At 46.6% G+C, this 20,015-nt stretch overlaps 1 protein-coding gene across 1 annotated transcript; it reads right to left on the reverse strand.

Moving 5' to 3' along the window:
* Positions 1 to 8,074: 8,074 nt before the first annotated feature.
* LSM7 (LSM7 homolog, U6 small nuclear RNA and mRNA degradation associated) lies at positions 8,075 to 16,127 on the reverse strand. The gene is made up of 4 exons (XM_063456622.1): positions 16,122 to 16,127; positions 9,246 to 9,336; positions 8,763 to 8,834; positions 8,075 to 8,601 (listed from the first exon to the last, which is right to left on the reverse strand). Exons 1-4 carry the CDS (start codon positions 16,125 to 16,127, stop codon positions 8,459 to 8,461), a joined length of 312 nt encoding a protein of 103 aa, XP_063312692.1. The 3' UTR covers positions 8,075 to 8,458.
* Positions 16,128 to 20,015: the final 3,888 nt, after the last annotated feature.

Here is a 20,015-nt window from a genome sequence, read left to right on the forward strand (position 1 = left end):
TCATTTATATGCAGATGACACACAAATCTACCTGTCCTCTCCTGATCTCCCTCCGCTCATCTTGACTCGTGTCTCTGACTGACTCTCCACGATTTCCAACTTGATGGCTGCTCCCTTCTCTAAACTCAACCTGTCCACAACAGAATTTCTGGTCTTTCTTCCCTCAAGTGTTGCTACTCCCGTGTCTCCCTACCTCCAAGTCAACGGCACCACCATTACCTCTACCTCGCAGGCTCGCTGCCTAGGTGTTCTCTTTGACTTCAACCACTCCTTCTCCCCTCATGTCCAGTCGATCGCCAAATTCTGCTGCTTCACCTCATAAACGTAGCTCACACCTTATTTAACACCAGGTGCGTCTAAGGTGTTGGTCCAGGACGTTGTTCTTTCTCACCTTGACTACTGCAATCCCCTTCTCAGTGGTCTTACGTGTTCCTAGATTGCACCGCTCATTTTCCTGTCCGCCTACCCCCTCTGTGAGTCACTACATTGGCTTTAGTTAGATATAAGACTCAATGTAAGATTCTGATGCTTGCTTACAAGTCCCTACATAATGCTGCTCCAACCTCTCTATCCTCCCTAATACACAAGTATGTCCCGTCAAGACCCCTGCGCTCTGCCGAAGACCTACGTCTATCCTCTGTCCGTACTCCCACATCTGATGCTCGCCTCCAAGACTTCTCTTTTCTGTGGAACTCCCTTCCCTTCTCTGTTAAATTTTCACCCAGTCTCCACTCCTTCAAAAAAATAATTGAAACACACTTCTTCAGGAAAACATATCATTTAAATTGTTACTGTGTTTTCATCCCACCTCCCCTCCATGACTTCTCTCCTGCAACTGTAAAAAATACAGTTGCAGGAGAGTACATACACCTCACAGGTGTGGCATATCAAGATGCTGATTAGACAGCATGATTATTGCTCAGGTGTGCCACAATAAACGGCCACTCTAAAATGTGACCAGACGCCCCGTGACCAGACTGTGATGCAAGAGACACACACTGATCACTTACAACATTAAATCCACTGACAGGTGAAGTGAATAACAATGATTATATTGTTAAAATGGCACCTGTCAAGGGGTGGATTATATTAGGCAGCAAGTGAACAGTCAGTTCTTGAATTTCACATATTGGAAGCTGGAAAAACTAGCAAGCGAAAATATCTGAGTGTCTGACAAGAGCCAAATAGTGATGGCCATACGGCTGGGTCAGAGCATCTCCAAAGCAGCAAGTCTTGTGGGGTGTTTCCACTATGCACTGGTAAGTACTTACAAAAAGTGGTGCAAGGAAGGACAACCGCTGAATTGGTGTCAGGGTCACGGGCCTCCAAGGCTCATTGAAGCACATGTGGAACAAAGGTTGGTCCGTTTGATCCGATCACACAAGTAAGAGCTGCTGTAGGTCAAATTGCTGAAAAATTTAATGCTGGCCATTATAGAAAGGTGTCAGAACACGTAGTGCATCACAGTTTGCTGCATATGGACCCTTGTCCACTGCCGAAAGCACCTTCACTGGGGACCTGAGCATCAGAACTGAAACATGGAGCAACGGAAGAAGGTTGCTTGGTCTGATGAGTCATGTTGATTGCCGAGTGTATGTGGGCCATTTACCTGGGGAAGGAATGGCAGCAGGATGCACTATGGGAACAAGGCACACCAGTAGAGGCAGTTATGCTCTGGGCAATGTCCTGCTGGGACACCTTGGGTCTTGGCATTTATGAGGGTGCTACTTTGACATGTACCACCTGACTAGAGAATGTTGCAGACCACAAACACCTCTTCATGGAAATGGTGTTTTATGATGGCAGTGGCCTCTTTCAGCAGAATAATGCACCCTGCAAAAATTGTTCAGAAATGGTTTGTGGAACATAAATACTAGGCGTGGGCTCCAAATTCCCCAGATCTCAAACCGACTGAGTATCTGTGAAATGTGCTGAAACAACAAACACAATACAACTGTGACATCCAATCTGGGGAACTAACCCTACATTTTCCATGTACATTAAATATATCCTACCCTTACCTCTTGCATCTTTAGCCCACTCCCTCTAGAATGTAAGCTCATTTGAGGAGGGCTCTCAACACCATCTGTTCCTGTCCGTCCAGCTCATCTTGTTGTAAATACATGTCTGTTAGTCCACCTATTGTATAGAGCTGCAGAATTTGTTGTCACTTTATAAATAATAACGTGTAATCTAGTTATACTCCTAAGAAGTCAGTTGTGAATGACTAACTGTACGTCCTAGTGTTTTCTTTCAGCCTTGCCACCACTTCAGTCTATTTGTTTCTTATGTCTGAGTTCCTTGTGCAAGGTTGGCACATTGGTGAATCAACAGCAGACAAAAGCTTCTATAACGAGGTTCCATACTTGCCGTTTGCAACATATACTGGAAATTCAGGTTTACTTGCTCTAGTTACAACTAGAGTTTGGCCCATGAACTATTTCTTGGTCTGGAACCTCTCCAGTTTGCAGATGTTAAGTTGAAGGCTAAAGCTGAGCTGGAGAAGGTGACCTTTCACCAAGCAAAACCCATGCCATACACCATGCCTGGACCCTTGCTGCTGTGTACCATGTACCGTAATTCCAGTGTGTGACATCTACAGACTAAGGTTTGTTACACTAAGCATCAAAACAGTTTTAGTTTAATGAAGCAGGTACGAGGTATAGATCACACCCATGCAAACTCAATTCTCTGCCAACCAGGAATTAAATGACTTTGTTTCAAGTTTACATCACAGGGTATTTACTTTACAAGTTTTTAGCTCTTGCTTTGTTAACTGAACTTTAGTCACACACAGGTGAATGCTGCAGGCTTTTGCATTTTTACAATACATTCTTCAGGGAACTGAGAAAATGTAAATTTAAAAAATACAGATGGTTTCTGAAATCTTCAGACTACTGAAAGAGACACTGTAGGCACCAAGACAACTTTAGCTTTAAAAAGGCAATTTTGTTGTATAGATCATGCACCTGCAGTCTCACTGTTCAATTCTCTGCCATTTGGGAATTAAATCACTTTGCTTATGCAGTCCTAGTCACACAACCCTGCATGTAAGGTGCAGAGCCATCCTAAACACTAACTGTAAAGTGAGATCTAATGTTTATATTTCCTTTATTAATTAAAATGTTTGTTTCATTTAAAATGTATTATCTCCAGGACTGTTAATAGTGTGCTAGACCTTGCCGGAGGCAGGGGCGTTTTAGCCGCAAGGCAAACAAGGCATTTGCCTTGGGCGGCATTTTCCAGGGGGCGGCAAAAAACGCCGCCCCCAAATGCCCAGGGCAAGTGCCTTGTTAGTCTTGCGGCTAACTGGGCTGCCGGTCGGGCTGATGGGCTGGTCGGGCGGCTAGCGAGGGAGCTCTTCCTCTGAGCGATCTGCTCAGCTCCCTCGCGCGCCGCAGAGTGAGGCTGGGAGCCGGAATATGACGTCATCTTCCGGCTCCCAGCCTCACTCTGCGGCGCGCGAGGGAGCTGAGCAGAGAGCTCAGAGGAAGAGCTCCCTCGCCAGCCGCCCGCCCAGCAACCAGCCCAGCAGCCCGACCGGCAGCCCCACTAGACCCCAGGGAGATAAAGAAACCCCCCCAGCATTCCCAAAGGTAAGGAGGCTGGGGGGTAGGTTAAATTAATTATATTATATTATTAATTATTATATTATATATATATATATAATATAATAATATATATATTATAATATAATAATATATATAATATTATAATATAATATATAATATATATAATATAATATATATATTATATTATATATTATTATATTATATTATATATTTATATATTATTATATTATAATATTATATATTATATTATATATATTATATTAAATATTATAATATATTATATATCAGAGAGTGTGTGTGTCTGCTAGTGAGTGTGTGTGTTTCTGCTAGTGAGTGTGTGTGTGTGTGTCTGCTAGTGAGTGTGTGTGTCTGACTGTGTGTGTGTGTCTGTTAGCTAGTGTATGCGTATCTGTCATTGAATTTGTGTGTGTGTGTGTGTATTTAGAAGGCGGGACGGGGGGGAAGGGTTGGGTGGGGGTGTCGCGGTGGGGGGGAGGGGGTAGAGGGGTGCCTGAGTTTTGTCCTGCCTAGGGCAGCACAAAACCAGGATACACCACTGGCCGGAGGCTCCTGTGTGTATTCAATTTACAGAGCAGGAGCTAAACACTTCTAAAGTTAACATCTGATTGAAAATGAAACCTTTTTTACATGGATGCTCTGTCAATTGCAGCCAGAGGACGCATGGATAGAGCTGCATGGAGAGAAACAAAAGTGATTTAAGTCCTAAATGGCAGAAAATTGATCATTGACACCAAAACTGCTTCCTTAACCCCTTAAGGACCAAACTTCTGGAATAAAAGGGAATCATGACATGTCACACATGTCATGTGTCCTTAAGGGGTTAAAGGACCACTCTAGTGCCAGGAAAACATACTCGTTTTCCTGGCACTAGAGTGCCCTGAGGGTGCCCCCACCCTCAGGGACCCACTTACGCCGGGCTCTGGGGGGAGGAAGGGGTTAAACTTACCTCTTTCTCCAGCGCCTGGTGGGGAGCTTTCCTCCTCCTCCTCTCCTTCTTCCTTGCAACGTCATCGGCTGAATGCGCATGCGCGGCAGGAGCCGCGCTCGCATTTAGCCGGTCGCATAGGAAAGCATTTACAATGCTTTCCCATGGACGCTTGCGTGCTCTCACTGTGATTTTCACAGTGAGAAGCACGCAAGCGCCTCTAGCGGCTGTCAATGAGAAAGCCACTAGAGATTTTGGAGGCTGGATTAACCCTCAGTATAAACATAGCAGTTTCTCTGAAACTGCTATGTTTATAAAAAAAAGGGTTAATCCTAGAGGGACCTGGCACCCAGACCACCTCCTTAAGCTGAAGTGGTCTGGGTGCCTAGAGTGGTCCTTTAAGTTAAAGCAGTTACTATAGTTACAGTGACTAATGTCCCTTTAAAACTTTGCATTCTTTGAATGGCGAGTGATTTATTTTCCAATTTAGTAGTCAAAGGCCTAGTGAAAGTTGCCTAATTATTAAAAGTCTTATGTATTTATTTTCTACACCTGACAAAATGCAAGCTACTTCCATTCAAGTATTATTCAATGCTTTCCTACGGGGATTCCGGCGACATTGGAAGTCCTCATGCATAGCGTGAGGACGCCCAGCCTCGTTTAGACGACCAAGTCATTTAAGAACCCGGAAGTTCCTCTAGTGGATGTCTGATAGGCAGCCACTAGAGAAGGACTTAACCCTGCAAGGTAATTATTAAAGTTTATAAAAACTGCAATAATTACATGCTCAGGGTTACGGGTGATGGGAGTTGGCACCTAGACCACTTCAATGGGCTAAAGGGGTCTGGGTGCCCTTTAAGGAACTTATAGCTCTGAAAATAAATTGTTATCCAATGTTCACCCCACTTCCCTCTGAGGATGTTCCTGTGAGATCTTCAGGATAAAAAAAATATATATATTTTTCCAAAGATAGGTCTAGAGTCTCTAAAGCAGTATAAACAATAAGCTTTATTTGGAGATGATAAAAGGTACAAAATTGATAACACTAATGAGTTTCTCCTTTAAAGGACCACTATAGTGCCAGGAAAACACTAGTTTCCTGGCACTATAGTGCCCTGAGGGTGCCCCCACCCACAGGGACCCCCTCCCGCCGGGCTCTGGGGAGAGGAAAGGGGTTAAAACTTACCTTTCTCCAGCACCGGGCGGGGAGCTCTTCTCCTCCGATCCTCCTCCTCTCCTCCCATTCGGCTGAATGCGCACGCGCATCAAGAGCTGCGCGCGCATTCAGCCGGTCTCATAGGAAAGCATTATCAATGCTTTCCTATGGACGCTTGCGTGCTCTCACTGTGATTTTCACAGTGAGAATCATGCAATCGCCTCTAGCGGCTGTCAATGAGACAGCCACTAGAGGCTTTGAGGGCTGGATTAACCCATTTATAAACATAGCAGTTTCTCTGAAACTGCTATGTTTATAAAAAAATAAAAATGGGTTAATCCTAGCTGGACCTGGCACCCAGAGCACTTCATTAAGCTGAAGTGGTCTGGGTGCCTATAGTGGTCCTTTAACAGGCTTTTTCAAAGTGTTTTGAAAAAGCCTGTTAAAGGAGAAACGCATTAGTGTTATCAATTTTATACCTTTTATTATCTCCAAATAAAGCTGGTTTTATACTGCTTTGGAGACTCTAGACCAGGGATAGGCAACCTTCGGCTCTCCAGATGTTGTGGACTACATCCCCCATAATGCTCTTACACAAATAATGCTGGCAAAGCATCATGGGAGGTGTAGTCCAAAACATCTGCAGAGCCGAAGGTTGCCTATGCCTGCTCTAGACCCATCTTTGGAAAAAATAAAAATAAAAAAAAATTATATATATATATATATAATATATTTTTTATCCTAAAGATTCTCACAGGAACATCCTTGGTGGGGATCATACCACCCAAGCCTTATAGGATTGAGCAATACCTGTATTTGCTCTCTGTTTGACATCTGACTGCCGACCAGTGGTACAACAATTCACAGCCTGAGAATAAAAAACTCACCAAGAAGTACCTGGATCTACCATTATATCCACACACAGTGATTGTTCCGTCCATGCGCATCAATCTTGAGCTGAACATAAGTTCCAGAAAATTGTATGTGCATTTCTGTTATCTATACTCCACCAAGATTTTTAATATACTACGTTTATATTAAGTTTCTTTGTTCATTCTATACATCACTGGATCTTGGAACAATTCTACATGCGCTGTCTCCCCGCACCCCTTTCTGCAATCCAACTACACCACCAGAAAGAAGAGACTCTGGTTAGTGAAGACCAAGCTGCCACATATACGAAGCACAGGCACCAAAAGTCCATCCCCTCATTATTCCAAAAATTAAAGTTGGCTTGTCTCGTTTCCAGTACCAGGATCCGTTCGCTGTGAATTAAGCTCCTCCCCTGTTGATTTCAGCATTCAAGTTGACATCACCCACAATCTTCTCCAATCAGTCAATGAAACTAGGCACGCACATTATATTGCTGTGCTCTTACAATAAAATGCTTCTATCAGAATTTTATTCCAAGACCATGTTATCTCCGTTCTAGAGGAGGAAGTGCCTCTAGTGGCTGTCAGGAATAAATGGCATTGTTTTACATTGTAGAATTAAAGTGACAGGACCACTGAACCCAGACCACTTAATTGAGATAAAAGTGGTCTCTGTGACTTCAGTCTTTTAAATTGTAATACAATTTTTACTGTCACGGTGAGGTCCTAGATCACCTAACAGTATTGCACAAATGTCTGTTTTAGAAATGAGTAAAACTAACTGGAATATCCAGTGGGTAAACACAGCATTACAGTTAAAGGGACACTAAGCACCAAAACACCTTTAGCTTAATGTAGCAGTTGTGGGAATAAGATAATTTCCCTTCAGTCAAACTGCTACATTCTCTGCCATTTAAAAGAGTTAAATCTCTTTCTTAATGCAGCACAAGGCACACATTGCCTGGCTCACACAGGTTTCCTACACACTTCCAGAAAGAACTTAAATTGTTTAGCTTATCTTACTGTACAGTGTGTTTACTTTTGAATCTCCTGCTCTATTAATTGCCTGTAAGCGCCTCCTGTGTGTGATTAAAGTTTAACTAACAGAGCAGGAGATAAGAACTTCTGAACTTCCACAACACTATGCTATAAAAATGAAACAGTTTTTTACATTGAGACCATATGTGTCACAGCTAGGGCAGGTGGGGCTAGTGCTACATACACAGCAGAGAAAGACCCATAGAAGATGATAGAGCAACAGAAGAGAATAGAGCAGAGAGAATGCAGGGACACTATACACCAAAACTGCTTCATTAAGATATGTTGGTGCTTGGAGACACGGATATAGAGATATATATATATATATATATATACACATATACACACACACATATATATATATATATATATATATTTTATATATTAAGAATAATTCAAGAAATGCTTCCTGATTGAATTTTGGTCTTAGAAATTACCTTTCAGGACTGATTTCTACTTTATCATTCAACTAGAATACTATTTATGAAAATATATTTAACTGGGTTTTAATGATAATGATCAAGCACTGAAACCAGAACACAGTGAGCCCACATAGCATGTAGAAATATATAAAAGACAAGACAGCAAATATTTGATGGCTGAGCTCGGGCTTGTACAACACCAAGACCTAGAGGAAGACATGAACAAAACTAGAATATTTATTACATAATGCAAGTCCTGACTTGACTAAGCTAGCATATTTTAGTCATCACAAAAAAAATAAAACACAGATTTTTTTTAGTATTTAAAAAAAAAAAAAAAAAAAAAATCCCACCAACACAAAAATCATAATCTTCAACTTGAAGTATGGTATATCCCAAAGGAATCTGGTTACATTGGACCTGAGGCATAAAGTGAAGTTCAATATGGGACATTAACCATCCTGCTGTTGAACAAAAGGGTTAGGGATAGCCTCCATGCCATCCTGCGGGCAAATTAGAACCACAGATGTCCCTCTGCAAACCACAAGTCCTAGCTGTCTTGTGTCCTCTGTTAGTTTGTACTGGTCATCTGGATCTGCAGACAACAAATGAAGTATAAACATAGTTAATACAATAAAAATAAATGAACCATCGTCAATAACACACAGTTCATCTCCAACGTACTTTGTATCAGAAATGGTGAAGGCTGCCACAGTACAAAGTTACATTTTGCAAATCACACTCAATTATGCTCACCTCTCATGTATTCTATGGTGCCGTCTAATACAAGGTTCAGTAGAGGATCAAACCCTTTCAGGACGCCACTTGCTAGGAGAACAAGGAAAGAGTCACATATTTGCTATAGGTCACCTAAATATTAAGACCTGTACAAATGTTGCAAGCAACTAACATGACGTTAGTTCCTGGTAGCCTGGGACAAATTCTAGTTCCCTAAAAGTAGTGAGAGACTAATGTCTACCGGGTCTTGGAATCAAGCTAGGTTTGTACTGCACTACCAGAGCTACATGCCACCAGCTTATCAATATTTATGAAAATGCAGTGTCTACATTGCTGCCTAAATCCATCTCTAGTGGCTGTCACTCAGACTGCCACCACAGGCATTTCTAAAAACTTTGATAGAAAACTTTAGGAATACATGTTTGCATTCCAAGCGCTTTAGTGTTCCTTCAATCACAAGTACAAAACACTACTTCACAAACAAATCCAACGTAGTAGTACCTTCTCTTCCACCCTGGAATTTCACTCGAATGTTCTTATCTATGTACTTGGAGAGGTCAAGAATGCTCTCTTTTTTCTTCTTTTCCTTATCCTGAAAAATAAAAGAGCCATCAAATTAAGAAATGCAATCCCATTGTCCTAATGCTGTTTTTTAGGAGACAACTAAAAGATCCTTACAATTGAAAGTTAGGAATTTAGCAATAGCAGTAATGATGTCTGTGCTACTGTAAAGCTTAATGTGGGATTATTCAAATGTATTGCAATAGCTAAAGGCAGTTTAGATGACCCCCCCCCCCCATTACAGGCTGGTTATAGGATTGCAGTCAAGAAGTAATAACAGCAACAACTGAACTACCGACGTCAGCCAGCAGGGTATACATAATGTGCACGCGCGACAATTGCTGCAATCGCATAAGGATTTTCCCCATAGGAAAGCACTATACCACGATTATCTATGGGGATTCCAGTGATGCTGGATGTTCTCATGCATAGTCCAAAAGTCACCTAACAGCCCAGAAGTCCCTCTAGTGGCTGTCTGGTAGACAGCCTTTAGAGGTGGAGTTACCCACAAAGCTAATTATTGCAGGTTTTAGAAGAACTGTAATAATAAGCTTTGCAGGGTTAAAGGGACACTATAGTCACCAGAATAATTACAGCAGATTGTATTTGTTTTGGTGAGTATAGTTATTCACTTCAGGCTGTTAGCAGTAAACACAGTCTTTTCACACAGCCTAGTGATAACTCCAAGGGCCACTTCTCATATGGCTACTAGAGGTGCTTCCTTTGGCAGTTCAGCACTGCCATTCAGTGTTTCCACCTGCTGCATGGAGACACTGAACTTTTCTCATAGAGATTCATGGATTCAAATCATCTTTATGATGAAATGCTGATTGGCCAGGGCTGTTTGGCTTGTGCTGGCTCTGCTCCTGATCTGCCTTCTTGGCAAGTTTAGCCAAACAAATACTTTCCAATACGAAAGCATCGTAAATGGCTTTTGATTAACACATCTGTTGATGTCAGCCAAGCAGGCAGATCAGGGGCAGAGCTAGCAGCAGCAGACTGGTATAAAAGTAAGATGTTTACTATTTTTAGGTGGACCAGATGGTGTTTTTAACACTAAAGTATCAGGAACACGTGTTTGTGTTCCTGACCCTATAGTGTTGCTTTAAGGGGGCTGGGACAGTGCACCCAGACCACTTCAATGAGCTGAAGTGGTCTGGGTGCCTATAGTGTCCCTTTAAGTGATTTTGTTGCCAGGTTAATGCAGGGCTTGACAAATTAGCCCTTTAGCTAAAGCGGCCGGCTGAGGTAGCAAGGAGGCAGCGAGCGAAGGAGCAGTAAGCCTTCTGCAGTTCCTTTCCGCTCTCTCGCACGATTTAGTAATGCCGGGAGCCAGAAAAGGATGTCACTCCGGCCCCCGGCATTACTAGCGAGCGTGTAGGGGAGCAAAGAGGAACGGCAAGAAGATTAGAGAGCAGCCCAACAGAATCCCAGGGAAAGATCCATGCAGCTCTCCCAAAGGTGGCAGGCTGGTTGGATTTAAATTAAAAATGTCAATTTGTGAGTGTGTATCTGTCAGTGACGATCAGAGAGTGTGTCTGTTTAGGTACCTGCCCTCCTCCATGGTGGATATCCTCAATCTTTATGATCTCAGCTAAACCAAGGCTCTCCCATCGGAAAGCATTGGGAGGATATTGCACATGTTCTCTATGGGTAACATTCAGCGCCTCCATGCAGAGCATTGATACGCTGAACATAGGTGCAGCACTGACATAGAACTCTCTAGTGGCCGTCTGAGTGACTGGCACTAGAGGTGTTACTAGGCACAATGCAAACTATGTATTTTCTCTGAAAAGGCAGAGTTTACACTGAAAATGCTACAGGGACAGGTTATAGGCACCAGAACAGCCACATCAATCTGCAGTGGTTCTGGTGAATATAGTGTTCCTTTAAGAATTGCATTTTGCTGGTTGGAAATTAAACTTCTGTAGTTAAAAAAAAAAAATAATAATAATAAAAAAGGCGCTAACTTTTTTAGCTGGCTGCTAGATAAAAATTTTTTTATTTTTTTTTAAAATGAAGTCGAGACCTGGCTTAATATCCCTGCCGTCTCATTTAATCAACATTAGGTCGAAGGGTGGTAGTAGGCACTATAGGCCTGCAAAGCTGCTACACAACTTATTGTAATGGTTATACTTTGAATGCCAATTTCTACTACATTCAGATTTGAACAGAGTTACAATCAAAAGCAGCAAATACAGATTCGCTGTTGTAAAGGCATATCATCCATCCATGTAACAAAAAAATAAAAATTTAGAATTCAGAGAACATATAGAGAAAACTAGAAATTACATGTTTCTATTTCTCCTCTTCCTTTTCAATATTTGATTTGACTTTGCTTTGTCTGACCTAGATTATGATATCCTTTGCTAAACCTTTATGACAAAAGAAAAAAAAACAGGACACCTAATAAACAAAAAGGTTTTAAGACATGCTATAGGTGATTTTCAAGTGTTTATTCAATGGTTTGAATGCCTGAGAAGGGACAGTTTTTCTGCAATGGAGAAGACCTGGAGCATTACATGAACATTATAGTGAACCACACCACTTAATCTCAGTGAAACGGTCGTCAGTGTCCCTGTCCCCATAACCCGGCAATGGAAAACACTGCAGTTTCTGAGAACATTAAATGTTTACATTGAAAGGTTAAGTCCACCCCAAGGGGCTGTCAGTACGACATTCACTAGAGACGCTTTCCCGCTACTTAGACACATGATGCGGAAGCACAATACTAAAGCATTGATTTATTCACGATTTTCCTATGGCAGCGCTTCCCAATCAGTTTTCCGACAAAATTTTTCAAAATAAAATGGCCGCGGGTGGTGAAGGAGCAGTGATCTCCCTGCTCAGCTCCCTCGCACGCACAGCAGTGATGCTGTCGCCGAAATATGACGTCACTCCAGCATCACTAAGAGGCGTGCGAGGGAGCTGAGCAGGGAGATCACTGCCGTCCACACGCCAGCAGCCCCACTGGACCACAGGGACTCTATGCCAGCACTCCTAAAGGTAAGAGGGCAGGGTGGAGTAAAACGTTAAAGATAAAAAATAAAAATTGTATGTGTGTCTGTTAGGGAGTTTGCATGTGTTTGTCAGTGAGAGTGAATGTGTGCTTGTCAGTGAGTGTGCAAGAGTGTATGTCAGTGAGAATGTATCTGTTTCTGTCAAAGAGTATATCTGTGTGTCAAGGTTTGTGTATTTGTCACTGTGTGTATCTAAGAGTGTGTGTGTGCATGTGCCGGTATGCATCAGTGTGTTTGTATGTGCCAGTGTGTGTATGTCACTGAGTAACTGAGTGTGTGTGCATTTGTGAGTCAGGACAGTGTCCCAAGCCCCCCCTCCCCGGGCCAGTGTCCCGCCCCCCCCAGCCAGTGTCCTGCGCCCCCCCCTCCCCGGGCCAGTGTCCGGCGTCCCCCCTCCCTGGGGGCAGTAACACTGTGTGTCCCCCCCCCCTCCCTGGGGGCAGTAACACTGTGTGTCCCCCCCCCCCCTCCCTGGGGGCAGTAACACTGTGTGTGTCCCCCTCCCTGGGGGCAGTAACACTGTGTGTGTCCCCCTCCCTGGGGGCAGTAACACTGTGTGTGTCCCCCTCCCTGGGGGCAGTAACACTGTGTGTGTCCCCCTCCCTGGGGGCAGTAACACTGTGTGTGTCCCCCTTCCTGGGGGCAGTAACACTGTGTGTCCCCCCCTCCCTGGGGGCAGTAACACTGTGTGTCCCCCCCTCCCTGGGGGCAGTAACACTGTGTGTCCCCCCCTCCCTGGGGGCAGTAACACTGTGTGTCCCCCCCTCCCTGGGGGCAGTAACACTGTGTGTCCCTGGGTATCTGGCCTATCAGACTCTCCCCCCGGTAGATAAAGAGCAGTAAGCCTCCAATCAACATGTCTGAAATAAAACACAGTTTGTGGTTCCCAGCACTGGGCTCCCTCTGTCATGACTGGGGGCAGTAACACTGTGTCCCTGGGGGCAGTAACACACTGCCCCCCCACTCCCTGGGGTAGTAACACTGCCCCCCCTCCCTGGGGTAGTAACACTGTCCCCCCTCCCTGGGGTAGTAACACTGTCCCCCCCCCCTCCCTGGGGTAGTAACACTGTCCCCCCCCCCTCCCTGGGGTAGTAACACTGTCCCCCCCCCCCTCCCTGGGGTAGTAACACTGTCCCCCCCCCCTCCCTGGGGTAGTAACACTGTCCCCCCCCCCTCCCTGGGGTAGTAACACTGTCCCCCCCCCCTCCCTGGGGTAGTAACACTGCCCCCCCCCCTCCCTGGGGTAGCAACACTGCCCCCCCCCCTCCCTGGGGTAGTAACACTGTCCGTCGTCCCCCCCTCCCTGGGGTAGTAACACTGTCCGTCGTCCCCCCCTCCCTGGGGTAGTAACACTGTCCGTCGTCCCCCCCTCCCTGGGGTAGTAACACTGTCCGTCCCCCCCTCCCTGGGGTAGTAACACTGTCCGTCCCCCCCCTCCCTGGGGTAGTAACACTGTCCGTCCGCCCCTCCCTGGGGTAGTAACACTGTCCCCCCCCCCCTCCCTGGGGTAGTAACACTGTCCCCCCCCCTCCCTGCGGTAGTAACACTGTCCCCCCCCCCTCCCTGGGGTAGTAACACTGTCCCCCCCCCCTCCCTGGGGGCAGTAACACTGCGTGTGTGCCCCCCCCCCTCCCTGGGGGCAGTAACACTGCGTGTGTGTGTGTGTGTGTCCCCCCTCCCGGGGGGGGCAGTAACACTGCGTGTATGTGTGTCTGTTAGGGAGTTTGCATGTGTTTGTCAGTGAGAGTGAATGTGTGCTTGTCAGTGAGTGTGCGAGAGTGTATGTCAGTGAGAATGTATCTGTTTCTGTCCCTGGGGTAGTAACTCCCTGGGGTAGTAACACTGTCCCCCCCACTCCCTGGGGTAGTAACACTGTCTCCCCCCCCCTCCCTGGGGTAGTAACACTGTCTCCCCCCCCCTCCCTGGGGGCAGTAACACTGTCTCCCCCCCCCCTCCCTGGGGGCAGTAACACTGTCTCCCCCCCCCCCCTCCCTGGGGGCAGTAACACTGTCTCCCCCCCCCCCCTCCCTGGGGGCAGTAACACTGTCTCCCCCCCCCCCCTCCCTGGGGGCAGTAACACTGTCTCCCCCCCCCCCCTCCCTGGGGGCAGTAACACTGTCTCCCCCCCCCTCCCTGGGGGCAGTAACACTGTCTCCCCCCCCCCTCCCTGGGGGCAGTAACACTGTCTCCCCCCCCCTCCCTGGGGTAGTAACACTGTCCGTCGTCCCCCCCTCCCTGGGGTAGTAACACTGTCCGTCGTCCCCCCCCCTCCCTGGGGTAGTAACACTGTCCGTCCCCCCCTCCCTGGGGTAGTAACACTGTCCGTCCCCCCCCTCCCTGGGGTAGTAACACTGTCCGTCCCCCCCCTCCCTGGGGTAGTAACACTGTCCCCCCCCCCCTCCCTGGGGTAGTAACACTGTCCCCCCCCCTCCCTGCGGTAGTAACACTGTCCCCCCCCTCCCTGGGGTAGTAACACTGTCCCCCCCCCCTCCCTGGGGTAGTAACACTGTCCCCCCCCCCCTCCCTGGGGGCAGTAACACTGCGTGTGTGCCCCCTCCCTGGGGGCAGTAACACTGCGTGTGTGTGTGTGTCCCCCCTCCCGGGGGGGGCAGTAACACTGCGTGTATGTGTGTCTGTTAGGGAGTTTGCATGTGTTTGTCAGTGAGAGTGAATGTGTGCTTGTCAGTGAGTGTGCGAGAGTGTATGTCAGTGAGAATGTATCTGTTTCTGTCCCTGGGGTAGTAACTCCCTGGGGTAGTAACACTGTCCCCCCCACTCCCTGGGGTAGTAACACTGTCTCCCCCCCCTCCCTGGGGGCAGTAACACTGTCTCCCCCCCCCCTCCCTGGGGGCAGTAACACTGTCTCCCCCCCCCCTCCCTGGGGGCAGTAACACTGTCTCCCCCCCCCCTCCCTGGGGGCAGTAACACTGTCTCCCCCCCCCCTCCCTGGGGGCAGTAACACTGTCTCCCCCCCCCCTCCCTGGGGGCAGTAACACTGTCTCCCCCCCCCCTCCCTGGGGGCAGTAACACTGTCTCCCCCCCCCCCTCCCTGGGGGCAGTAACACTGTCTCCCCCCCCCCCTCCCTGGGGGCAGTAACACTGTCTCCCCCCCCCCCTCCCTGGGGGCAGTAACACTGTCTCCCCCCCCCCCTCCCTGGGGGCAGTAACACTGTCTCCCCCCCCCCCCCCCTCCCTGGGGGCAGTAACACTGTCTCCCCCCCCCCTCCCTGGGGGCAGTAACACTGTCTCCCCCCCCCCCCTCCCTGGGGGCAGTAACACTGTCTCCCCCCCCCCCCCTCCCTGGGGGCAGTAACACTGTCTCCCCCCCCCCTCCGGGCAGTAACACTGTCTCCCCCCCCCTCCCTGGGGGCAGTAACACTGTCTCCCCCCCCCTCCCTGGGGGCAGTAACACTGTCTTCCCCCCCCCCTCCCTGGGGGCAGTAACACTGTCTCCCCCCCCCCCCTCCCTGGGGGCAGTAACACTGTCTCCCCCCCCCTCCCTGGGGGCAGTAACACTGTCTCCCCCCCCCTCCCTGGGGGCAGTAACACTGCCCCCCCCCTCCCTGGGGGCAGTAACACTGTCCCCCCCTCCCTGGGGGCAGTAACACTGTGTGTCCCCCCCCTCCCTGGGGGCAGTAACACTGTGTGTCCCTGGGTATCTGGCCTATCAGACTCTCCCCCCGGTAGATAAAGAGCAGTAAGCCTCCAATGAACATGTCTGAAATAAAACACAGTTTGTGGTTCCCAGCACTGGGCTCCCTCTGTCATAACTCCAGCCCGGGACACTCGCACTTACCGCCATCTTGCCGCTACTCTAGCTGCCAGGCCGGGCCCGCCCACTTTAACCGGAGCGGGGGAGGCCGACCCACCTCACTCCTTCTCCTCCAAACAAACCTGCTCTGCCCTCAACCGCTCGTTCCTTTTTCTCTCACACAAATATGGCCTCTTTTAACCACACCGGGCACTGTGTGCAGAGCGGCACCTCAATGCCGCGCTTTCACAAGAACTTCGGGCCGGGACACCCCCCCGCCAATCGGAGCGTTTGGTAAAGTCCAACTGTGAGCGTGCTTTACGTGCGGCGTAAACACAGCGTGGGCTTCAGATTGCGTTGCGACGTCGGCCGTATTTCAGTCAATGTGCTGTAAATTGTGACCAGCCATTTAGTTTGTGCTGTAAATTGTGACCAGCAGTACATTTTGCTTAAGAGAAGTTCAAGTCATAAATTATGGAAACCTGCTGCATATGAATTGTCATACAATATTCATACTGCTCAGCAGCCAAATTTGGGTCACTGTCCTGAGTTTGTAGTAGGTGATTTAAATTAAAAGCATTCTGCCCTTTTCAGAGCTCCTTATCGTGGAGAGGATAATATGTTAAAGTTGGGTTGTTTAAAAAAAAAAAAAAATTATTAATGTTTACGCTTTTCATAAATGCAAAAAGTTATCACTATGCAGCATTGACTGTGTGTACCTAAATAGTCAGTAAGCCATAGCAGGTGGCAAGGTGAGGTCACGTAAAAGTTTGTCCCTGTTCTGGTCATACCTTCATACCAATGACACAATAAAGAGGTAATTCTGTCTGAAAAGGATGGGGGACTGAACAATGTAGGTGTGTGTTAGCCTGGAGTGAATGTGGTACCTGTGCCAACCCCATTCAGGGCAACACAAGCACATTTGGAGCACTGTAGGCATGGGCTTAATTTTGTATCTTTTGATGCGTTCACGCTATGCTGATTAAGTAACTAACACAAGACAGCAGGAGAGAAGCCCAAATTTGGGATGGCACCGCTGAACCTAGGAAAGTTTGGACGTATACTCTGTTTATAACTCACCCTGTTTACAGTATTCCAGTATCAGCAATGAGCTACTTTACCTAAATTTTGTCATTTGTATTTCAATTATATGCAATTTAATTGCATATAATTGATTTGTAGTGCGTAGGTTAACAGACTTGCATGAAAAATCATTTCACAAGATGGCATACGACAAGGCACAAATACAAAAGGTGGATGAAATGTCGAGAATTGGCTTCACTATTTTTTGAAAATACGAAACAAGATAAAGTGTGGGCTAGAACAACATAGTGCTCAATAAGTAGTTCCTGCTTTTATATGGTAAGAAGCTATGTTTACATGTGAAGGGTTAAAACCTGAGGGACCTGGCACCCAGACTAGACATGTGCAATTCGTTTCGGTCCGAATATGAATTTTGACGAATGTCGGACAATTCGGACATTCGGGTACTTCCGAATTGCCGAAGTGCCGAATTTCCGAGGTCCCGAAGTTACCGAATTTCCGAAGTTCCAAAGTGTCAAAGTGCCGAAGTGCTGAAGTTCCGAAGCACAGTATTTCCTAAGTACTAATATACTTACCCAGTGAAAGAAGAAGAATGTTACATTGTAAACAATTTTAAATAAAAAGTATACAAACATAGCCAGGATTCAGCTGTAAGCATTTGCAACACTTACAACAATCAAGTAACATACATTCATATAAAATGTAAGTTACTTGGCCAGTCAATGTAATGACAGGAATGAATAAGTAGATAACTCCCTAATTCCCACGGTATTAGGGAGCTATCTACTAAAAGCACACAGCCCATGGGGCCCCGGTGCGAAAACTGATCCGTGGCCCCCCCCCCCCGCTTACTCTGCGCGAACTGGCGGTGGGCACCTGGTCAGAGCGGCCGCGGTATGTACGCCAGTGCATGCAGATAGACATACACTTAAAGGACCACTACGGACACCCAGATCACATCAGCTCAATGAAGTGGTCTGGGTGCCAGGTCCCTCTAGTTTTAACCCTGCAGCTGAAAGCATAGCAGTTTCAGAAAAACTGCTATGTTTCACTGAGGGTTAATCCAGCCTCTAGTGGCTGTCTCATTGACAGCCGCTAGAGGAGCTTCTGCGATTCTCACTGTGAAAATCACAGTGAGAAGACGCTGAACGTCCATAGGAAAGCATTGAGTAATGCTTTCCTATGGGCAGTTTGCATGCGCATTCGGAGCTGAGTGGCGGAGAGATCCCCAGCGCCAAGGGTGTCCGGCGCTGGAGAAAGGTAAGTGCTTAAGACATACACACTCATGAATAGACGCATACACACTAGCATACACACTAGCTAACAGACACACACTCAGTGACAGACATACACACTCACTCACTTACTAAACACACACTCACTAACAGACACACACAGTAACACACTCACTGACACACTAACACTAACAGACACACACACTCTAACACTAACAGACACACACACTCTAACACTAACAGACACACACACTAACACACACACACACTCACTAAAACTAACAGACACACTAACACACACACACTATAACACTAACACACACACACTCACTCACTAACACACACACACTCACTAACACTCACACACTCACTAACACTTACTAACACACACACACTCACTAACACACACACACACTCACTAACACTTACTAACACACACACACACTCACTAACACCCACTAACACACTCACTAACACTTACTAACACACACACACTCACTAACACACACACACACACTCACTAACACACACACACTCACTAACACACACACACACTCACTAACACTTACTAACACACACACTCACTAACACTCACTAACACACACACACTAACACTTACTAACACACACACACTCACTAACACACACTCACTCACTAACACTTACTAACACACACACACACACACACTCACTAACACACACTCACTAACACTCACTAACACACACACACTCACTAACACTTACTAACACACACACTCACTAACAATCACACACTTACTAACACACACACACTCACTAACACTCACTAACACTTACTAACACACACTCACTAACATCCACTAACACACTCACTAACACTTACTAACACACACACACTCACTAACACACACACACACACACACACACTCACTAACACACACACACACTCACTAACACACACACACACTCACTAACACTTACTAACACACACACACTCACTAACACACACACACTAACACTTACTAACACACACACACTCACTAACACTCACTAACACACACACTCACTCACTAACACTTACTAACACACACACACACACACTCACTAACACTCACTAACACACACACACTCACTAACACTTACTAACACACACACTCACTAACACTCACACACTCACTAACACTTACTAACACACACACACACTCACTAACACTTACTAACACACACTAGCTAACACCCACTAACACACTCACTAACACTTACTAACACACACACTAACACACACACACACACACACACACACACTCACTAACACACACACACACTCACTAACACTTACTAACACACACACACACTAACACTTACTAACACACACACACTCACTAACATACACACACACTCACTCACTAACACTTACTAACACACACACACACACACACACACACTCACTAACACACACTCACACACACACTCACTAACACTCACTAACACACACACACTCACTAACACTTACTAACACACACACACTCACTAACACACTCACTAACACACACACACTCACTAACACACATACACACACACACTCACACACACTCACTAACACACACACACTCACTAACACTTACTAACACACACACACTCACTAACACTCACTAACACACTCACTAACACACACACTCACT

Source organism: Pelobates fuscus, chromosome 5 (assembly GCF_036172605.1).
Source record: "Pelobates fuscus isolate aPelFus1 chromosome 5, aPelFus1.pri, whole genome shotgun sequence".
NCBI classification, from domain to species: domain Eukaryota; kingdom Metazoa; phylum Chordata; class Amphibia; order Anura; family Pelobatidae; genus Pelobates; species Pelobates fuscus.